We start from the raw sequence: 21,179 nt of genomic DNA on the forward strand, positions 1-21,179 counted from the left end.
CCGATGTCTGACGTCTTGTGCCCGATGTCTGACGTCCTGTGCCCGATGTCTGACGTCCTGTGCCCGATGTCTGACGTCCTGTGCACGTTGTCTGACGTCCTGTGCACGTTGTCTGACGTCCTGTGCCCGATGTCTGTCGTCCTGTGCCCGATGTCTGACGTCCTGTGCCTGATGTCTGACGTCCTGTACTCGATGTCTGACGTCTTGTACTCGATGTCTGTCGTCATGTGCCCGATGTCTGACGTCCTGTGCCCGATGTCTGACGTCCTGTGCCCGATGTCTGACGTCCTGTGCCCGATGTCTGACGTCCTGTGCACGTTGTCTGACGTCCTGTGCCCGATGTCTGACGTCCTGTGCCCGATGTCTGACGTCCTGTGCCCGATGTCTGACGTCCTGTGCCCGATGTCTGACGTCCTGTGCACGTTGTCTGACGTCCTGTGCACGTTGTCTGACGTCCAGTGCCCGATGTCTGACATCCTGTGCCCGATGTCTGACGTCCTGTGCCCGATGTCTGACATCCTGTGCCCGATGTCTGACGTCCTGTACCCGATATTTGACGTCCTGTACCCGATGTTTGACGTCCTGTACCCGATGTTTGACGTCCTGTGCCCGATGTCTGACGTCCTGTGCCCGATGTCTGACGTCCTGTACTCGATGTCTGATGTCTTGTGCCCGATGTCTGATGTCTTGTGCCCGATGTCTGACGTCCTGTACCCGATGTCTGACTTCCTGTACCCGATGTCTGATGTCTTGTGCCCGATGTCTGATGTTTTGTGCCCGATGTCTGACGTCCTGTACCCGATGTCTGACGTCCTGTACCCGATGTCTGACGTCCTGTGCCCGATGTCTGACGTCCTGTACCCGATGTCTGACTTCCTGTATCCGATGTCTGATGTCTTGTGCCCGATGTCTGACGTCCTGTGCCCGATGTCTGACGTCCTGTACTCGATGTCTGATGTCTTGTGCCCGATGTCTGATGTCTTGTGCCCGATGTCTGACGTCCTGTGCCCGATGTCTGACTTCCTGTACCCGATGTCTGATGTCTTGTGCCCGATGTCTGACGTCCTGTACCCGATGTCTGACGTCCTGTGCCCGATGTCTGACGTCCTGTGCCCGATGTCTGACGTCCTGTGCCCGATGTCTGACGTCCTGTGCCCGATGTCTGACGTCCTGTGCCCGATGTCTGACGTCCTGTGCCCGATGTCTGACGTCCTGTACCCGATGTCTGACGTCCTGTACCCGATGTCTGACGTCCTGTGCCCGATGTCTGACGTCCTGTGCACGTTGTCTGACGTCCTGTGCCCGATGTCTGACGTCCTGTGCCCGATGTCTGACGTCCTGTACCCGATGTCTGACGTCCTGTGCACGTTGTCTGACGTCCTGTGCACGTTGTCTGACGTCCAGTGCCCGATGTCTGACGTCCTGTGCCCGATGTCTGACGTCCTGTGCCCGATGTGTGACGTCTTGTGCCCGATGTCTGACGTCCTGTACCCGATGTCTGACGTCCTGTGCCCGATGTCTGACGTCCTGTACTCGATGTCTGTCGTCCTGTGCCTGATGTCTGACGTCCTGTACTCGATGTCTGATGTCTTGTACTCGATGTCTGTCGTCCTGTGCCCGATGTCTGACGTCCTGTGCCCGATGTCTGACGTCCTGTGCCCGATGTCTGACGTCCTGTACCCGATGTTTGACGTCCTGTACCCGATGTTTGACGTCCTGTGCCCGATGTTTGACGTCCTGTGCCCGATGTCTGACGTCCTGTGCCCGATGTCTGACGTCCTGTACTCGATGTCTGATGTCTTGTGCCCGATGTCTGATGTCTTGTGCCCGATGTCTGACGTCCTGTACCCGATGTCTGACTTCCTGTACCCGATGTCTGATGTCTTGTGCCCGATGTCTGATGTTTTGTGCCCGATGTCTGACGTCCTGTACCCGATGTCTGACGTCCTGTACCCGATGTCTGACGTCCTGTGCCCGATGTCTGACGTCCTGTACCCGATGTCTGACTTCCTGTATCGGATGTCTGATGTCTTGTGCCCGATGTCTGACGTCCTGTGCCCGATGTCTGACGTCCTGTACTCGATGTCTGATGTCTTGTGCCCGATGTCTGACTTCCTGTACCCGATGTCTGATGTCTTGTGCCCGATGTCTGATGTTTTGTGCCCGATGTCTGACGTCCTGTACCCGATGTCTGACGTCCTGTGCCCGATGTCTGACGTCCTGTGCCCGATGTCTGACGTCCTGTGCCCGATGTCTGACGTCCTGTGCCCGATGTCTGATGTCTTGTGCCCGATGTCTGATGTTTTGTGCCCGATGTCTGACGTCCTGTACCCGATGTCTGATGTCTTGTGCCCGATGTCTGACGTCCTGTGCCTGATGTCTGACTTCCTGTGCCCGATGTCTGACGTCCTGTGCCCGATGTCTGACGTCCTGTGCCCGATGTCTGACGTCCTGTGCCCGATGTCTGACGTCCTGTGCCCGATGTCTGATGTCTTGTGCCCGATGTCTGACGTCCTGTACCCGATGTCTGACTTCCTGTACCCGATGTCTGACTTCCTGTACCCGATGTCTGACGTCCTGTACCCGATGTCTGACGTCCTGTGCCCGATGTCTGACGTCCTGTGCCCGATGTCTGACTTCCTGTACCCGATGTCTGACTTCCTGTGCCCGATGTCTGACGTCCTGTGCCCGATGTCTGACGTCCTGTGCCCGATGTCTGACGTCCAGTGCCCGATGTCTGACGTCCTGTGCTCGATGTCTGACGTCCTGTGCCCGATGTCTGACATCCAGTGCCCGATGTCTGACGTCCTATACCCGATGTCTGACGTCCAGTGCCCGATGTCTGACGTCCAGTGCCCGATGTCTGACGTCCAGTGCCCGATGTCTGACGTCCTGTGCTCGATGTCTGACGTCCTGTGCTCGATGTCTGACGTCTTGTGCTCGATGTCTGACGTCCTGTACCCGATGTCTGACGTCCTGTACCCGATGTCTAGTCCACCGTCTGATGTCCTGTACCTAAATTCTGATCCTGATGTCTGAAGTCCTGAACTTGTACCCTGATGACCTTTACCCTGATGATTTATGTCTGATGACCTCTACTCTCATGACCTCAACAATGATGACCTCTACCCGTATGTCCTGTGCCTGTGCTCCTGTGCCTGTGCTCCTGTCTAGTCTGTGTTCTTGTTTGTCCCCACAAGCCCGTCCTGTCCACTAACTGACCTTGGTCCTGCTGCCACCCAGCTGCGCTCAGCTGCCACAGTCCTGGGCTCTCCCGGGGAGTGGCACCTGGCATCTTCCTGGTAGACACTTAGTCCTGGCCCCTCCCATATCAGAGTGAGCCCAGATCCCCCTTGTGGTCCAGTGCGTCCGCTCCCGCTCGCCGCCTCATCATCAGTGAGTGTTATATATATATAATGTATGTACACACTGGTTTTCTAGGGGTTTCTGTGCGCTCGGTTGTGTTAGAGGAATACATGGGAGGCAATTTAAATAAAACGTCTGGGCCGCTTTACTGCATGCCGCAAACACAGAAAATAAATTGCCGTTCAATACAGGAAAAACAGGATACACAATCCTAACCCTGACATTTCAGTATTAGAGCAGCACACAAGTCCAAGCATGGAGACTTCACACAGGAGGACGTCTCACCTCCACACACAGACACCTAATGACTCCACCACCCCCAGGGTGCAGCCATGTGAGCAGCCCGTCCCACCCATCTCTCCGACTGCTAGTAAACCCGTCACTACCACATCCTACTAACCCTAGCAGTACTATATGTGCTGGAGCTTGCTTCCAGGCTTACATTGCAGAGGATAACCCCCTGTGATACACTTCTATGGCTTGTCCTGTGGCTGCCATCTTACAATATTTATATACACAATTATTACTATACTAGAAGGTGGCCCGATTCTACGCATCGGGTATTCTAGAATTTACGTATTGTGTAGTTCATGTATGATTTTTGTTATATATATATATATATATATATATATATAGATGTTGTTGTGTGTAGTTACCAAGTGTTTGTGTAGGGGCTGTACATGTTCTGGGTGTTGTCTGGGTGTGACGGGGGGTGAGAGCGGTGTTGTATGTGTGTTGCGTGTGTTGCGTTGTTTGTGGAGCGCTGTGTGTCTGTAGCGTTGTGTGTGTGTTGCGCGGTTTGTGTGGGTGTGGGGTGTGTGGTGTGTTTTGGGGGGAGGTATGTTTTGTGCAATGTGTGTGTTGTGCGGTATGTGCGTATATTTGTGTGTGCCGCGGTGTTTGTGTGTTGGGTGTTGTGTGTGTGCAGCGTTGTCTGTGTGTGTGGGTGTCTGTGTAGGGCAGTTGTTTGTGGTTCCCAGTGTGTGTGGTGTGTGGTGTGTTGTGCAGTGCGCGCGCGTGTGTGTGTGTGTGTGTGTTGGGGGGAGGTGCGCACTCCCAAACGTGCTCCATCCCCCATGCAGCGCACTCCCCATCGTGCTCCATCCCCCATGCAGCGCACTCCCCATCGTACTCCATCCCCTATGCTGCGCACCCCCCATCGTGCTCCATCTCCCATGCTGCGCACTCCCAAACGTGCTCCATCCGCCATGCTGCGCACTCCCAAACGTGCTCCATCCGCCATACTCCGCACTCCCCATCGTGCTCCATCCCCGATGCTGCGCACCCCCCCATCATGCTCCATCCCCGATGCTGCGCACCCCCCCATCGTGCTCCATCCCCCATGCTGCACCAGCATCAGCTTCTCTGCCCCCAGCATCAGCTTCTCTGCCCCCAGCATCAGCCTCTCTCCTCCCAGCATCAGCCTCTCTCATCCTAGCATCAGCCTCTCTCCTCCCAGCATCAGCCTCTCCTCTCTGTCCCCAGCATCAGCCTCTCTCCTCCCAGCCTTCCCCAGCATCAGCCTCTCTCCTCCCAGCCTCCCTCCTCCCAGCCTCCCTCAGCATCAGCCTCCCTCTCCCAGCCTCCCCAAGCATCAGCCTCCACCAGCATCAGCCTCTCTCCTTCCAGCCTCCCCCAGCATCAGCCTCCGCCAGCATCAGCCTCTCTCCTTCCAGCCTCCTCCAGCATCAGCCTCCCTCTCCCAGCCTTCCCCAGGATCAGCCTCTCTCCTCCCAGCCTCCGTCCTCCCAGCCTTCCCCAGCATCAGCTTTCCCCTCCCAGCCTCCCTCAGCATCAGCCTTCCCCAGCATCAGCCTCTCTCCTCCCAGCCTCCCCCAGCATCAGCCTCTCTCCTTCCAGCCTCCCTCAGCATCAGCCTCCCGTTCCCAGCCTTCCCCAGGATCAGCCTCTCTCCTCCCAGCCTCCTTCCTCCCAGCCTCCCCCTCCCAGCCTCCCTCAGCATCAGCCTTCCGCTCCCAGTCTCCCCCAGCATCAGCCTCCCCAAGCATCAGCCTCCACCAGCATCAGCCTCTCTCCTTCCAGCCTCCCCCAGCATCAGCCTCTCTCCTTCCAGCCTCCCTCAGCATCAGCCTCCCGTTCCCAGCCTTCCCCAGGATCAGCCTCTCTCCTCCCAGCCTCCTTCCTCCCAGCCTCCCCCTCCCAGCCTCCCTCAGCATCAGCCTTCCCCTCCCAGTCTCCCCCAGCATCAGCCTCCCCAAGCATCAGCCTCCACCAGCATCAGCCTCTCTCCTTCCAGCCTCCCTCAGCATCAGCCTCCCCCTCCCAGCCTTCCCCATGATCAGCCTCTCTGCTCCCAGCCTCCTCCAGCACGCCGTGCTCCTCTGCCGACACTCACACACCCGATCGCATCCACTCACACACACCCGATCGCATCCACTCACACACACCCGATCGCATCCACTCACACACACCCGATCGCATCCACTCACACACACCCGATCGCATACACTCACACACACAGACACTGACGATATCGCACATACGCGCTCACACTCAAAACATCCGGAGATACCACATGCCTCTGGCCATGTGATCCTCCGTCAGGTCCTGGAAGGTCACAACAGCACAGTATCGAGGCCGAGAAGCAAGCGATATCGTCGGATGCTGTGAGTGTGTGGATGCGATGTGAGGTGTGTGTGAGGTGTGTGTGAGAGTGAGTGTGATCTGATGTGTGTGTATGTTTGTGTGTGTGCTGTTATGTGTGTGCGTGTGGATCTTCCGCCGCAGCAGGACCTTGATGCGCTTGTAACCATGCGAGCATGGTTACCAACGTATCCACACCACTCCCGTGCGAGCGGGGGCCGGGGGGGGGGGTACAGTACTCACCTCCGTGACAGCCGTGTCAGTTCGGGGAATGCGCGGGAGGGGGGGGGAGGGGGGGGAGTACAGTACTCACCTCCGTGACAGCCGTGTCAGTTCGGGGAATGCGCGGGGGGGGGGGGGGGAGTACAGTACTCACCTCCGTGACAGCCGTGTCAGTTCGGGGAATGCGCGGGGGAGGGAGGGGGCGGGGCCAGAGCTAGCGTGCATTGCGTGAGGGGGGCGGGGCATGGCGTGGCCGAATTGCCAATGCCTGCAGGGTGCCGGGGCGAGAGGCCAATCTGTGGGGGGAGCGGAGCCTGGGCGAGCGGCTGGCCAATCCGTGTGGGGGCGCAGCCTGGGCGAGCGGCCAATCCGTGTGGGGGGGCGGGGCCATGGCGAGCCCAGCGGCCAATCAGCTTTGTGTCACCGTAAGGACACAATTTTGGAGCATGACAGACAGACAGACAGACAGAATAAGGCAATTATATATATAGATTATTATTACTTATAGGGGGACATAAACCCACTATGTGCTGATTATTTCTATATTATACAGTATTGAGAACCCTCAGTATAGTATTATACCAAAGGCAGAACTCTAGTGATTTACTACTGCGAGTATCATGGTCTATTAATTACAAATATATTGATAGAACGATAATGAAACAATCTGTGAATAGCAATGTTATAATATGTGCGTGGGGCTTATTAGCTGCAACGAGGGGCACGCTCCAGACTGTTACTGATAACATGGCCTCTAGTATATTATATATCACTCCTTCTAGTATATTATATATTATATATAACTCCTTCTGGTGTGTGTGTGTGTGTGTGTGTGTGTGTATATATATATATATGTATATATATATGTATATATATATGTATATATATATATATATATATATATATATATATATATATATATATATATATATATATATATAAACTGTGTGTGTATATATATATATATATAACTGTGTGTGTGTATATGTGTGTGTATGTGTGTGTGTATATATATATATATATATATATATATATATGTATATATATATATATATATATGTATATAATATATAAACTGTGTGTGTATATATATATATAACTGTGTGTGTGTGTGTGTGTATGTCCGGGATTGGCATCTGCACCGTCACAGCCACAAAATTTTGCACACTCACACTTCTGGACCCCGAGAGTGTCATAGGCTATGTTTTGAGGGGAACTTTTAACCCCGCGCTTTACAGTTATTAACCAAAAAACCTGCCTCCATTTAAAGCGAATGGAGCTGGGAGCCACAGTGTAGCCAGAACTTCAGAAGAATGCGTAGCCACGCCCTTATATGGAATGTTGGCGTGTCACAATGCAGCCAGGGAAAGAGACAGACACAGACAGGGAAAGAGGCAGACACAGGCTAAGAAACAGACATAGACAGGGTAAGAGACAGGCACAAAGAGACAGACACAGACAAAGAAACAGACTGACAGGGAAAGAGACACAAAGAGACAGACACAGACAAAGAGACAGACTGACAGGGAAAGAGAGGGAAAGAGAGAGACAAGTTAAGAGACAGACACAGACAGGTAAAGAGACAGACAAAAAGACAGACACAGGGAAAGAGACAGGGAAAGTAACAGAGATAGATAGACAGACAGGGAAAGAGCTAGATAGACAGACATGGAAATATACAGAGACAGTCAGAGACAGACAGGGAAAGAGACAGACAGACAGACAAAGAGAGAATGACAGAGAGATATATACAGAGGGGGAGACAGACAGAGAATGGGAGAGAAACAGAGAGACAGTTACTATCCCGGGCAGCGCCGGGTGCTATGTTGTAAGGCGAAATTTTAACCCCGCGCGTTCCAATTTACCAATCAATTTTGCCCCTCTCTACATAATGGGGAAAAAGTGAAATGATAAGTGTTGGGGGCAAATTGACAGCTCCAGATGTGAACAAGGGGCACTTAAAGAATTAGAGCGATGGCACCAAAGAGTATATATTGTACAGTTGCTAAGGTGGGGCCCCGACATGGGATACTCACCACACTCGGGGATATGAACACACACAAAATGCGCCACACACTACCACGTACATGAACACATATACCACCCTCAGCACACATTTCACCACACATACACCAACCTCACCACATAATCACCCTAAACACACACAAGTCTGGTACATATACCACCCTCAGCACACATCTCACCACACACACCAACCTCGCCACATAATCACCCTAAACACACACAAGTCTGGTACATATACCACCCTCAGCACACATCTCACCACACACACCAACCTCCCCACATAATCACCCTAAACACACACAAGTCTGATACATATACCACCCTCAGCACACATCTCACCACACACACACCAACCTCACCACATAATCACCCTAAACACACACAAGTCTGGTACATATACCACCCTCAGCACACATCTCACCACACACACCAACCTCACCACATAATCACCCTAAACACACACAAGTCTGGTACATTTACCACCCTCAGCACACATCTCACCACACATACACCAACCTCACCACATAATCACCCTAAACACACACAAGTCTGGTACATATACCACCCTCTGCACACATCTCACCACACATACACCAGCCTCACCACATAATCACCCTAAACACACACAAGTCTGGTACATATACCACCCTCAGCACACATTTCACCACACATACACCAACCTCACCACATAATCACCCTAAACACACACAAGTCTGGTACATATATCACCCTCAGCACACATCTCACCACACATACACCAACCTTACCACATAATCACCCTAAACACACACAAGTCTGGTACATATACCACCCTCAGCACACATTTCACCACACATACACCAACCTCACCACATAATCACCCTAAACACACACAAGTCTGGTACATATACCACCCTCAGCACACATTTCACCACACACACACCAGCCTCACCACATAATCACCCTAAACACACACAAGTCTGGTACATATACCACCCTCAGCACACATCTCACCACACATACACCAACCTCTCCACATAATCACCCTAAACACACACAAGTCTGGTACATATACCACCCTCAGCACACATCTCACCACACACACACCAACCTCACCACATAATCACCCTAAACACACACAAGTCTGGTACATATACCACCCTCAGCACACATCTCACCACACATACACCAACCTCTCCACATAATCACCCTAAACACACACAAGTCTGGTACATATACCACCCTCAGCACACATCTCACCACACATACACCAACCTCACCACATAATCACCCTAAACACACACAAGTCTGGTACATATACCACCCTCAGCACACATCTCACCACACATACACCAACCTCACCACATAATCGCCCTAAACACACACAAGTCTGGTAAATATACCACCCTCAGCTCACATATCACCACACATACACCAACCTCACCACATAATTGCCCTAAACACACACAAGTCTGGTATATATACCACCCTCAGCACACATCTCACCACACACACACCAACCTCGCCACATAATCACCCTAAACACACACAAGTCTGGTACATATACCACCCTCAGCACACATCTCACCACACATACACCAACCTCACCACATAATCGCCCTAAACACACACAAGTCTGGTACATATACCACCCTCAGCACACATCTCACCACACATACACCAACCTCGCCACATAATCACCCTAAACACACACAAGTCTGGTAAATATACCACCCTCAGCACACATCTCACCACACATACACCAACCTCACCACATAATCACCGTAAACACACACAAGTCTGGTACATATACCACCCTCAGCACACATCTCACCACACATACACCAACCTCGCCACATAATCGCCCTAAACACACACAAGTCTGGTACATATACCACCCTCAGCACACATCTCACCACACATACACCAACCTCACCACATAATCGCCCTAAACACACACAAGTCTGGTACATATACCACCCTCAGCACACATCTCACCACACACACACACCAACCTCGCCACATAATCGCCCTAAACACACACAAGTCTGGTACATATACCACCCTCAGCACACATCTCACCACACATACACCAACCTCGCCACATAATCACCCTAAACACACACAAGTCTGGTACATATACCACCCTCAGCACACATGTCACCACACATACACCAACCTCACCACATAATCACCCTAAACACACATGTTAGGGCCAGGTGGATGGGCAGACCCGGGAGGTGGATCCACTGGGCCGAACTCCCTGATGAGGAAAGGAGTCCGGTAGCCGGAGCACTATAGGTAGCAGAACAGTCCGCGCACAAGAGCACAATGGAGAAGTCCCTGGAACCACGGGGTCACTGATGGTGGTCCGGGTGACGGAGGTCAGGTTCGGAAGCCGGGATGATGTCAGGCGGGGTCCGGAACCATTGGAGCGAGATGACGGGTCACCGCAGGGAACAGAGATGGTGCGGACTGTCAGGATAGCAGATAGGCAGCGTTCGGGGTTCGGGATACGGCAGGACCGGATGGCAATGCAGGATCGGCTCTAGAAGAGAGAGAGGTAAGTATCTCACAGGAACGCAAGGAGACCTGACTCCTAGCTTGGGAAACACGAAGATCAGGCCCCGCCCCCTTGGACATTGCACCCCTTTATACCCCGTACCTGTGTGCTTCATTTCCTGTCAGTGGACACTGGCCCTTTAAGAAAGGGTCAGTGACCGCGCGCGCGCCCTAATGCGCATGCACGCGGCCCGGGTGCCAGAAGCCAGGGCAGGACGCTGAGAGGAGGACGCAGCAGAGCCGGGCTGGGGCTGGGAAGCCGACTGGCGCCGGGAGCGGGGACCAGGAGGCCTGGGAAGCGCGGGCGATGGAGGCTGGAGAGCGGGGAGCGTGGCAGGTGAGCCGGGAAGTGGAGCAGAGGACCCGGGGAGCGTGACAGTACCCCCCCCCCACGCCCCCCTCCCCGAAACCGGGACAGGAAGGCACGGATCAGAGGAGTACCCACATTCTCTCTGGGCTCCCAGGACCTATCCTCAGGACCATACCCAGCCCAGTCCACCAGGAAGAACTGTCGACCCCGTACGGTCTTCATGGCCACGATATCCCTTACCGCATAGATGTCGTCATCAGCAATCGGAGGAGGAGCTGGACTGGCAGCAGCGGAGAAGGGACCAAGGACAACCGGCTTGAGCAGAGAGACGTGGAAGGAGTTGGGTATCCTCATCGTGGCCGGGAGCTGCAGTTTGTAGGAGACCTCATTGATCTTGCCGAGGACTTTAAACGGTCCGATGTAACGAGGACCCAGCTTGTAAGATGGTAACTTCAATCGGACGTACTTGGAAGCAAGCCAGACGAGATCTCCGGGGGAGAAACACGGAGGATCCAGACGTCTCTTGTCTGCGTGTCTCTTCATCCGCAGGGATGCACGTGCAAGGGACGCCTTAACTGAGTCCCAAATGGTTGTAAAGTCACGGACTACCGCATCAGCAGCAGGGACATCCGAGGAAGAGGATACAGGCAATGGGACCGAAGGCTGAAGTCCGTAGATGACATGGAAGGGAGAACTGGAGGAGGACTCACTGACGTGGTGATTATGGGAGAATTCAGCCCAAGGAAGAAGCGTGGACCAATCGTCATGATGGGCGTTGACGTAGGGACGTAAGAAAGAGGTCAAAATCTGATTGACCCGTTCCACTTGGCCGTTCGACTGAGGATGGTAGGCTGAAGAAAAGTCCAGGGTTACTCCCAGATGTTTACAGAGAGCCCTCCAGAAGCGGGAGGTAAACTGAGTTCCTCTGTCGGACACAATGTGTGATGGAAAGCCATGCAAGCGGAAGATGTGATGTATAAAGGCGTCCGCGAGTTCCTGGGCAGAGGGCAGTCCAGCCATAGGGACGAAATGGGCCATTTTAGAGAACCGATCCACCACGACCCATATGACTGTGTGTCCGGAGGACAATGGCAAGTCCGTAATAAAGTCCATCGCAATGTGTTGCCAGGGAACTGAGGGTATAGGCAGAGGCAGAAGACGGCCATATGGCAGGTGTTTGGGCGTCTTGTTCCTGGCACAAGAGGAGCAGGCAGAGACAAAAGAGGCGACGTCCGTGCGAAGGGATGGCCACCAATAATGACGTACAATCGCACTCCAAGTTCTTTTCTGGCCAGCATGACCGGCTGTTTTCGAGGCATGGCCCCAATGTAACACTTTTTTCCTGTCAGTCTCAGAGACATAGGTCTTCCCGGGCGGTATCTGGGCCAGGGTGACAGGAGCCACCGGAATAATCTTACTTGGACAGATGATGGTTTGGGATGTCTCCTCTTCCTGCTCCATGGGCATGAAAGACCTAGACAAGGCATCAGCGCGTACGTTCTTGTTCGCGGGTCGGAAATGGAGCTGGAAATCGAACCGGGCAAAGAATAAGGACCACCTGGCTTGCCGTGGGTTCAGTCGCTGAGCAGACCGCAGGTATTCCAGGTTCTTGTGGTCCGTGTATATTATAATGGGGTACACTGCTCCTTCCAGAAGATAACGCCATTCCTCCAGAGCCAGTTTGACTGCCAATAGTTCTCGGTCACCGATGGTGTAATTGCGTTCAGGCGCTGAGAAGCTCTTGGAGAAGAAACCGCAAGTCACCATCTTCCCGGAGGAGGACTTCTGCATGAGCACTGCTCCGGCTCCCGAGGAGGAGGCATCCACCTCCAAGGTGAACTGGCGGTTTAACTCCGGACGGTGGAGTAAAGGAGAGGAGGCAAAGGCCTGCTTTAGGGAGCCAAACGCGGCGTCGGCCGCAGGTGACCAGTCCTTTGGATTAGCCCCCTTCTTGGTCAAGGCGGAGAGAGGAGCAGTCAGAGCAGAGAAATGAGGGATGAACTGGCGGTAATAGTTGGCGAATCCCAGAAAGCGTTGGATTGCCTTCAGTCCAGAAGGAGGAGGCCAGTTGAGAATGGAAGAGACCTTCTTTGGATCCATCTGCAGTCCGGTATCGGTGATGAGGTAACCCAGGAAGGGTAGAGAAGACTGTTCGAAGACACACTTCTCGTACTTGGCGTACAGACGATTCTCTCTCAGTCGTTGTAGAACCAGTTGCACGTTCTCTCGGTGGGTCTGAAGGTCCGGAGAGAAGACAAGGATGTCATCCAGATATACCACCACACAGACGTAGAGAAGGTCCCGGAACACGTCGTTCACTAATTCTTGGAAGACTGCTGGTGCGTTACACAGGCCGAAGGGCATCACGCAGTATTCATAGTGCCCATCGCGAGTGTTAAACGCGGTCTTCCATTCGTCCCCCGAGCGGATACGGACCAGGTTGTAGGCACCCCGAAGATCCAACTTGGTGAACACGCGAGCTCCTCTGAGCCGATCAAACAATTCGGGGATGAGCGGCAGGGGATACTTGTTTTTTACGGTGATTTGGTTCAATCCCCGGTAGTCTATGCATGGGCGTAAGTCGCCCTCTTTCTTCTTTACGAAGAAGAAGCCTGCTCCAGCAGGAGAGGAGGATCTCCGAATGAATCCCCTTGCCAGTCTCTCTGTGATGTAAGAAGACATGGCCCTTGTTTCGGCTGGAGACAGCGGATATATCCGTCCTCGAGGTGGTGTAGTTCCCGGGAGCAGGTCAATGGCACAATCGTAAGGACGATGAGGCGGGAGTACCTCTGACTCCTTCTTATCAAAGACGTCCGCGAAGGAGGGTAGTCCCGGTAGGGACTCTGGAACCGGAGGTCGCCGGATGGGTTGTATGGTCTTCAGACAGTTCTCATGGCAAGAAGAGCCCCATCGAGTGATTTCACCAGTGCCCCAGCTGACTGAAGGTTCGTGTGTCCGTAACCAAGGAAGGCCCAGCAGGATTTGATGTGACATGTGTGGAAGGACGTAGAGAGCGATGTTCTCGGTGTGCAGAGCACCGATACGCAATTCAACCGGCCTGGTGATCCAGGAGATGGTGTCAGAGAGGGGTCTCCCATCCACAGAGGCAATCACGAGGGGTTTGTCGAGTGGAGTAACAGGCACCTGGTACTTGTCCACCGTGGCCTGCTGGATGAAATTGCCTGCTGCCCCAGAATCGAGGTACGCCTCAGCCGTGAACCGCGTCTCTCCCGTTGTCACTTGTACAGTCCACATAACCGGGTCTGAGAGAGTCCCAGCACCTAGGGTGGCCTCTCCTACCAACCCTAGGCTTTGGAGTTTCCCGGCCTCTCTGGACAGGAGCGTAGCAGGTGTGTGCCCTCTCCGCAGTAGAAGCAGAGACCCTTGGCGAGCCGCTCTGCTCGACGTTGTTCAGACTGTCGCACACGGTCGATCTGCATGGGCTCATGGACGGAGACACCAGACGCCGTTGACTGGAGAACGGCGGACTTCTGCGGAGGAGAGGAATGCCGTACCGGGCGTCTCTCACGGGACACCTCTTTGGACCGCTCCTGAAAGCGAATGTCCACTCGAGTCGCTAGGGTAATCAGGGCGTCCAGGGTGGACGGTACGTCACGACCAGCCAGCTCATCTTTGATTCGACCCGAGAGTCCTTCCCAGAAGGCGGCGGTTAGGGCCTCGTTATTCCACCCGAGTTCCGAAGCCAAGGTGCGGAAACGGATGGCGTATTGACCCACCGTCAGAGTTCCCTGACGTAACCGGAGAAGAGATGAAGCAGACGCGGAGGCGCGTCCGGGCTCGTCAAAGGTGCTGCGAAAAGCCTACAGGAACTCCTGGAGGTTCTTGGTCATAGGGTCCTCCTTCTCCCACAAGGGGTTTATCCACGCCAGTGCCTCGCCCTCTAGGTGAGACATTATGAAGGCGACCTTGGCTTGGTCGGAGGCAAACAAATGCGGCAGCTGCGTGAAATGGAGGGAGCATTGGTTTATAAACCCCCTGCAGGTCTTGGGATCTCCGGCGTACCGGGGTGGTGAGGCCAAACGAAGTCTGGAAGCATCCGAGGAGGCTGCCACGGGAGCGGGAGCCGTGGATTGACTAGTGGAGGCCGGAGGTGCTGAAGATGTGACCGATGCTTGTAGCGTGTTCAAGCGGGCGTCCACGGAAGTCATAAAGTTCAGCATGCGGGTCTGGACTTCACGCTGGCGTTGGAGTTCCTCATGCAAGGCCGCTAGTGCTTCGGCGGGATCCATGGCCTGATCTTACTGTTAGGGCCAGGTGGATGGGCAGACCCGGGAGGTGGATCCACTGGGCCGAACTCCCTGATGAGGAAAGGAGTCCGGTAGCCGGAGCACTATAGGTAGCAGAACAGTCCGCGCACAAGAGCACAATGGAGAAGTCCCTGGAACCACGGGGTCACTGATGGTGGCCCGGGTGACGGAGGTCAGGTTCGGAAGCCGGGATGATGTCAGGCGGGGTCCGGAACCGTTGGAGCGAGATGACGGGTCACCGCAGGGAACAGAGATGGTGCGGACTGTCAGGATAGCAGATAGGCAGCGTTCGGGGTTCGGGATACGGCAGGACCGGATGGCAATGCAGGATCGGCTCTAGAAGAGAGAGAGGTAAGTATCTCACAGGAACGCAAGGAGACCTGACTCCTAGCTTGGGAAACACGAAGATCAGGCCCCGCCCCCTTGAACATTGCACCCCTTTATACCCCGTACCTGTGTGCTTCATTTCCTGTCAGTGGACACTGGCCCTTTAAGAAAGGGTCAGTGACCGCGCGCGCGCCCTAATGCGCATGCGCGCGGCCCGGGTGCCAGAAGCCAGGGCAGGACGCTGAGAGGAGGACGCAGCAGAGCCGGGCTGGGGCTGGGAAGCCGACTGGCGCCGGGAGCGGGGACCAGGAGGCCTGGGAAGCGCGGGCGATGGAGGCTGGAGAGCGGGGAGCGTGCCAGGTGAGCCGGGAAGCGGAGCAGAGGACCCGGGGAGCGTGACAACACACAAGTCTGGTACATATACCACCCTCAGCATACATCTCACCACACATACACCAACCTCGCCACATAATCGCCCTAAACACACACAAGTCTGGTACATATACCACCCTCAGCACACATCTCACCACACATACACCAACCTCACCACATAATCGCCCTAAACACACACAGGTCTGGTACATATACCACCCTCAGCACACATCTCACCACACACACCAACCTCACCACATAATCACCCTAAACACACACAAGTCTGGTACATATACCACCCTCAGCACACATCTCACCACACATACACCAACCTCACCACATAATCACCCTAAACACACACAAGTCTGGTACATATACCACCCTCAGCACACATCTCACCACACACACACCAACCTCACCACATAATCACCCTAAACACACACAAGTCTGGTACATATACCACCCTCAGCACACATCTCACCACACACACCAACCTCACCACATAATCACCCTAAACACACACAAGTCTGGTACATATACCACCCTCAGCACACATCTCACCACACACACACCAACCTCACCACATAATCACCCTAAACACACACAAGTCTGGTACATATACCACCCTCAGCACACATCTCACCACACACACACCAACCTCACCACATAATCACCCTAAACACACACAAGTCTGGTACATATACCACCCTCAGCACACATCTCACCACACATACACCAACCTCACCACATAATCGCCCTAAACACACACAGGTCTGGTACATATACCACCCTCAGCACACATCTCACCACACACACCAACCTCACCACATAATCACCCTAAACACACACAAGTCTGGTACATATACCACCCTCAGCACACATCTCACCACACATACACCAACCTCACCACATAATCACCCTAAACACACACAAGTCTGGTACATATACCACCCTCAGCATACATCTCACCACACACACACCAACCTCACCACATAATCACCCTAAACACACACAAGTCTGGTACATATACCACCCTCAGCACACATCTCACCACACACACCAACCTCACCACATAATCACCCTAAACACACACAAGTCTGGTACATATACCACCCTCAGCACACATCTCACCACACACACACCAACCTCACCACATAATCACCCTAAACACACACAAGTCTGGTACATATACCACCCTCAGCACACATCTCACCACACACACACCAACCTCACCACATAATCGCCCTAAACACACACAAGTCTGGTACATATACCACCCTCAGCACACATCTCACCACACACACACCAACCTCACCACATAATCACCCTAAACACACACAAGTCTGGTACATATACCACCCTCAGCACACATCTCACCACACACACACCAACCTCACCACATAATCACCCTAAACACACACAAGTCTGGTACATATACCACCCTCAGCACACATCTCACCACACACACACCAACCTCACCACATAATCACCCTAAACACACACAAGTCTGGTACATATACCACCCTCAGCACACATCTCACCACACATACACCAACCTCACCACATAATCACCCTAAACACACACAAGTCTGGTACATATACCACCCTCAGCACACATCTCACCACACACACACCAACCTCACCACATAATCACCCTAAACACACACAAGTCTGGTACATATACCACCCTCAGCACACATCTCACCACACACACCAACCTCACCACATAATCACCCTAAACACACACAAGTCTGGTACATATACCACCCTCAGCACACATCTCACCACACACACACCAACCTCACCACATAATCACCCTAAACACACACAAGTCTGGTACATATACCACCCTCAGCACACATCTCACCACACACACACCAACCTCACCACATAATCGCCCTAAACACACACAAGTCTGGTACATATACCACCCTCAGCACACATCTCACCACACACACACCAACCTCACCACATAATCACCCTAAACACACACAAGTCTGGTACATATACCACCCTCAGCACACATCTCACCACACACACACCAACCTCACCACATAATCACCCTAAACACACACAAGTCTGGTACATATACCACCCTCAGCACACATCTCACCACACACACACAAACCTCGCCACATAATCACCCTAAACACACACAAGTCTGGTACATATACCACCCTCAGCACACATCTCACCACACATACACCAACCTCACCACATAATCACCCTAAACACACACAAGTCTGGTATTATCCTTCACAAATAAAAATCTGATTAATAAGCAGCCAAACTACAAGAACAACAAATGTACCACATAGGAAATACGGCAGCTGTCAGTCACATGACCTGTCTATATGTGTATGTGTGAGCTAATATATACTGTCAGGGGGAGGGCTTTCTGTTGCCTGGAGATTTATCAGGCTGCCAATAGCAACCAATCACAGCTTAGCTTCTTTTTTGCTACAGTTAATTAATCTGAGCTCTGATTGGTTAATATAGACAACAATTTAATAATTACATTTCTATCTATTTGTTTTGTGGTGTTTGTGTGCAGAATACATTTTTGTTAATACATTCTATTTTGTTAACAGCAGTTATTAACCCGGGCGAAGCCGGGTAGTACAGCTTGTGTGTGTGTATATATACACACACACTACAGTTGAAAAGTTTGGGGTCCTCCAGACAATTTTGTCTTTTCTATGTATAATCATACTATTATTTATCAGATGAGTTGTATAATGAATAGAGAATCTCGTGCAGACAGTGACGAGGTCAGGAATAATGATTGTTACATGATATAATAATTTCCTCTTCACACTTGGCTTTCGGCACAGATCACTCCTTTTAACAATTCCAGCTTTGCAGACCTCTGGCATTCTAGCTGATAATGTGCGGAGGTAATCTGGAGATATTTCGCCCCATGCTTCCCCCCTCCACAAGTTGGATTGGTTGATGGGCACTTTTTGGCACCATACGGTCACGCTGCTCCCACAACAGCTCTATAGGGTTGAGGTCTGGTGCTAGGGCCCCTCCATTACAGATAGATACCAGCTGCTGCTTCTTCCCTAAATAAATGCATAATTTGGAGGTGGCTTTGGGTCATTGTCTTGTTGTAGGATGAAATTGGCTCCAATCAAGCGCTGGCCACAGGGTATGGCATGGCGTTGTAAAATGGAGTGATAGCCTTCCTTATTCACAATCCCTTTTACCTTGTACAAACCTCCCACTTTACCAGCACCTAAGCAACCCCAGACCATCACATGACCTCCACCATGCTTGACAGATGTTATCAGGCATCTAACAGCATCTTTTCAGTAGTTTGCGTCTCACAAATGTTCTTCTGTGGGATCCAAACACCTCACACTTCGATTAGTCTGTCCATAACACTTTTTTCCAATCTTCCTCTGTCCAATGTCTGTGTTCTTTTGCCCATATTAATCTTTTCCTTTTATTAGCCAGTCTCAGATATGGCTTTTTCTTTGCCCCTCTGCCCTGAAGGTCGGCCTCCCGGAGTCGCCTCTTCACTGTAGACGGTGACACTGGTGTTTTGTGGGTGCTATGTAATGAAGCTGCCAGTTGAGGGTCTGTGAGGCGTGGATTTCTCACACTAGAGGCTGTAATGTACGTGTCTTGTTGCTCAGTTGTGCAGCGCGGCCTCCACTTCTCTCTACTCTGGTTACAGCCTGTTTGTGCTCTCCTCAGTTGTGCAGCGCGGCCTCCACTTCTCTCTACTCTGGTTACAGCCTGTTTGTGCTCTCCTCAGTTGTGCAGCGCGGCCTCCACTTCTCTCTACTCTGGTTACAGCCTGTTTGTGCTCTCCTCAGTTGTGCAGCGCGGCCTCCACTTCTCTCTACTCTGGTTACAGCCTGTTTGTGCTCTCCTCTGTTGTGCAGCGCGGCCTCCACTTCTCTCTACTCTGGTTACAGCCTGTTTGTGCTCTCCTCTGAAGGGAGTAGTGCACACAGTTGTAGGAAATCTTCAGTTTCTTGGCAATTTCTCACATGGAATATCCTTCATTTCTAAAAAGAAGAATAGACTGTCGAGTTTCAATTGAAAGTTCTCTTTTTCTGGCCGTTTTGAGAGTTTCATGGAACCAACAAATGTAATGCTCCAGATTCCCAACTAGCGCAAAGGAAGGTCAGTTTTATAGCTTCTCTAATCAGCAAAACTGTTTTCAGCTGTGCTAACATACTTGCACAAGGGTTTTCAAGGGATTTCTAAACATCCATTAGCCTTCTAACACAGCAAACACAATGTACCATTAGACACCGGAGTGGTAGTTGTTGGAAATTGGCCTCTATACACCTATGTAGATATTGCATTAAAACCAGACGTTTGCAGCGACAATAGTCATTTACCACATAACAATGTATAGAGGGGATTTCTGTGGAATTTAATGTTAGTTTCCTTGAAAAAAATGTGATTTTCTTTCAAAAATAAGGAAATATCTGTTATATTATTACTCCTAGTATATTATATATTACTCATCTCAGTATATTATTGTGACCTCTGTTATTTAAAATCCTGTTATTTTGTACACTGTGTGATGTTTGAGTTTTGATTATCTGGGGGTCCGGTTCTTTCCCCCCAGCTGATATTATGGACCCCAGTGCTGTGACTTTGGGGGCCTTCCCAGCCCTGGGTGTGGATATTGGAGTGTATGGTTATAGGTGCAGGATAGCGCTGCCCAATTCTGCAGAGTGCGGTGCTGCCCCAGCAGTAGTGTGGGGTCTATGACAGACTACAGATGGCAGAGAGGGTAGAACATGAGTATTGGGCTATTGCGGCAGCCATTGCTGATCCACTGTATTTGCTTCTCCAGATGCCAAAGGCTCAATCCGGGAGATCATCCTGCCAAAGGGACTGGACCTAGACCGACCCAAGCGGACCCGGACGTCGTTCACGGCGGAGCAGCTGTATCGGCTGGAGATGGAGTTCCAACGGTGTCAGTATGTGGTGGGCCGGGAGCGGACAGAACTGGCCCGGCAACTCAACCTCTCTGAAACCCAGGTACCAAACTCACCGGGATGCATCATATTATATGTAAAGCGCACAATCACCAGAATTATCCTATATAACCTATAGCCAGTGCTATACTGGCGCTATCAGGCTGAGTCTATACATACCTTTAGTTGTCAGCTCGG

General features: G+C 52.2%; 1 protein-coding gene across 1 annotated transcript in view; it reads left to right on the top strand.

Annotated features, from left to right (window-relative positions):
- The window catches only part of VAX1 (ventral anterior homeobox 1), a 153,863-nt gene that overhangs the window by 95,916 nt on the left and 36,768 nt on the right, over nt 1–21,179 (top strand). Inside the window, exon 2 of the mRNA XM_075348141.1 lies at nt 20,858–21,045. Within this exon, the coding sequence (XP_075204256.1) occupies nt 20,858–21,045 (188 nt within the window). The remainder of the gene's footprint in view (nt 1–20,857; nt 21,046–21,179) is intronic.

Source organism: Anomaloglossus baeobatrachus, chromosome 5, assembly GCF_048569485.1.
Source record: "Anomaloglossus baeobatrachus isolate aAnoBae1 chromosome 5, aAnoBae1.hap1, whole genome shotgun sequence".
NCBI lineage: Eukaryota > Metazoa > Chordata > Amphibia > Anura > Aromobatidae > Anomaloglossus > Anomaloglossus baeobatrachus.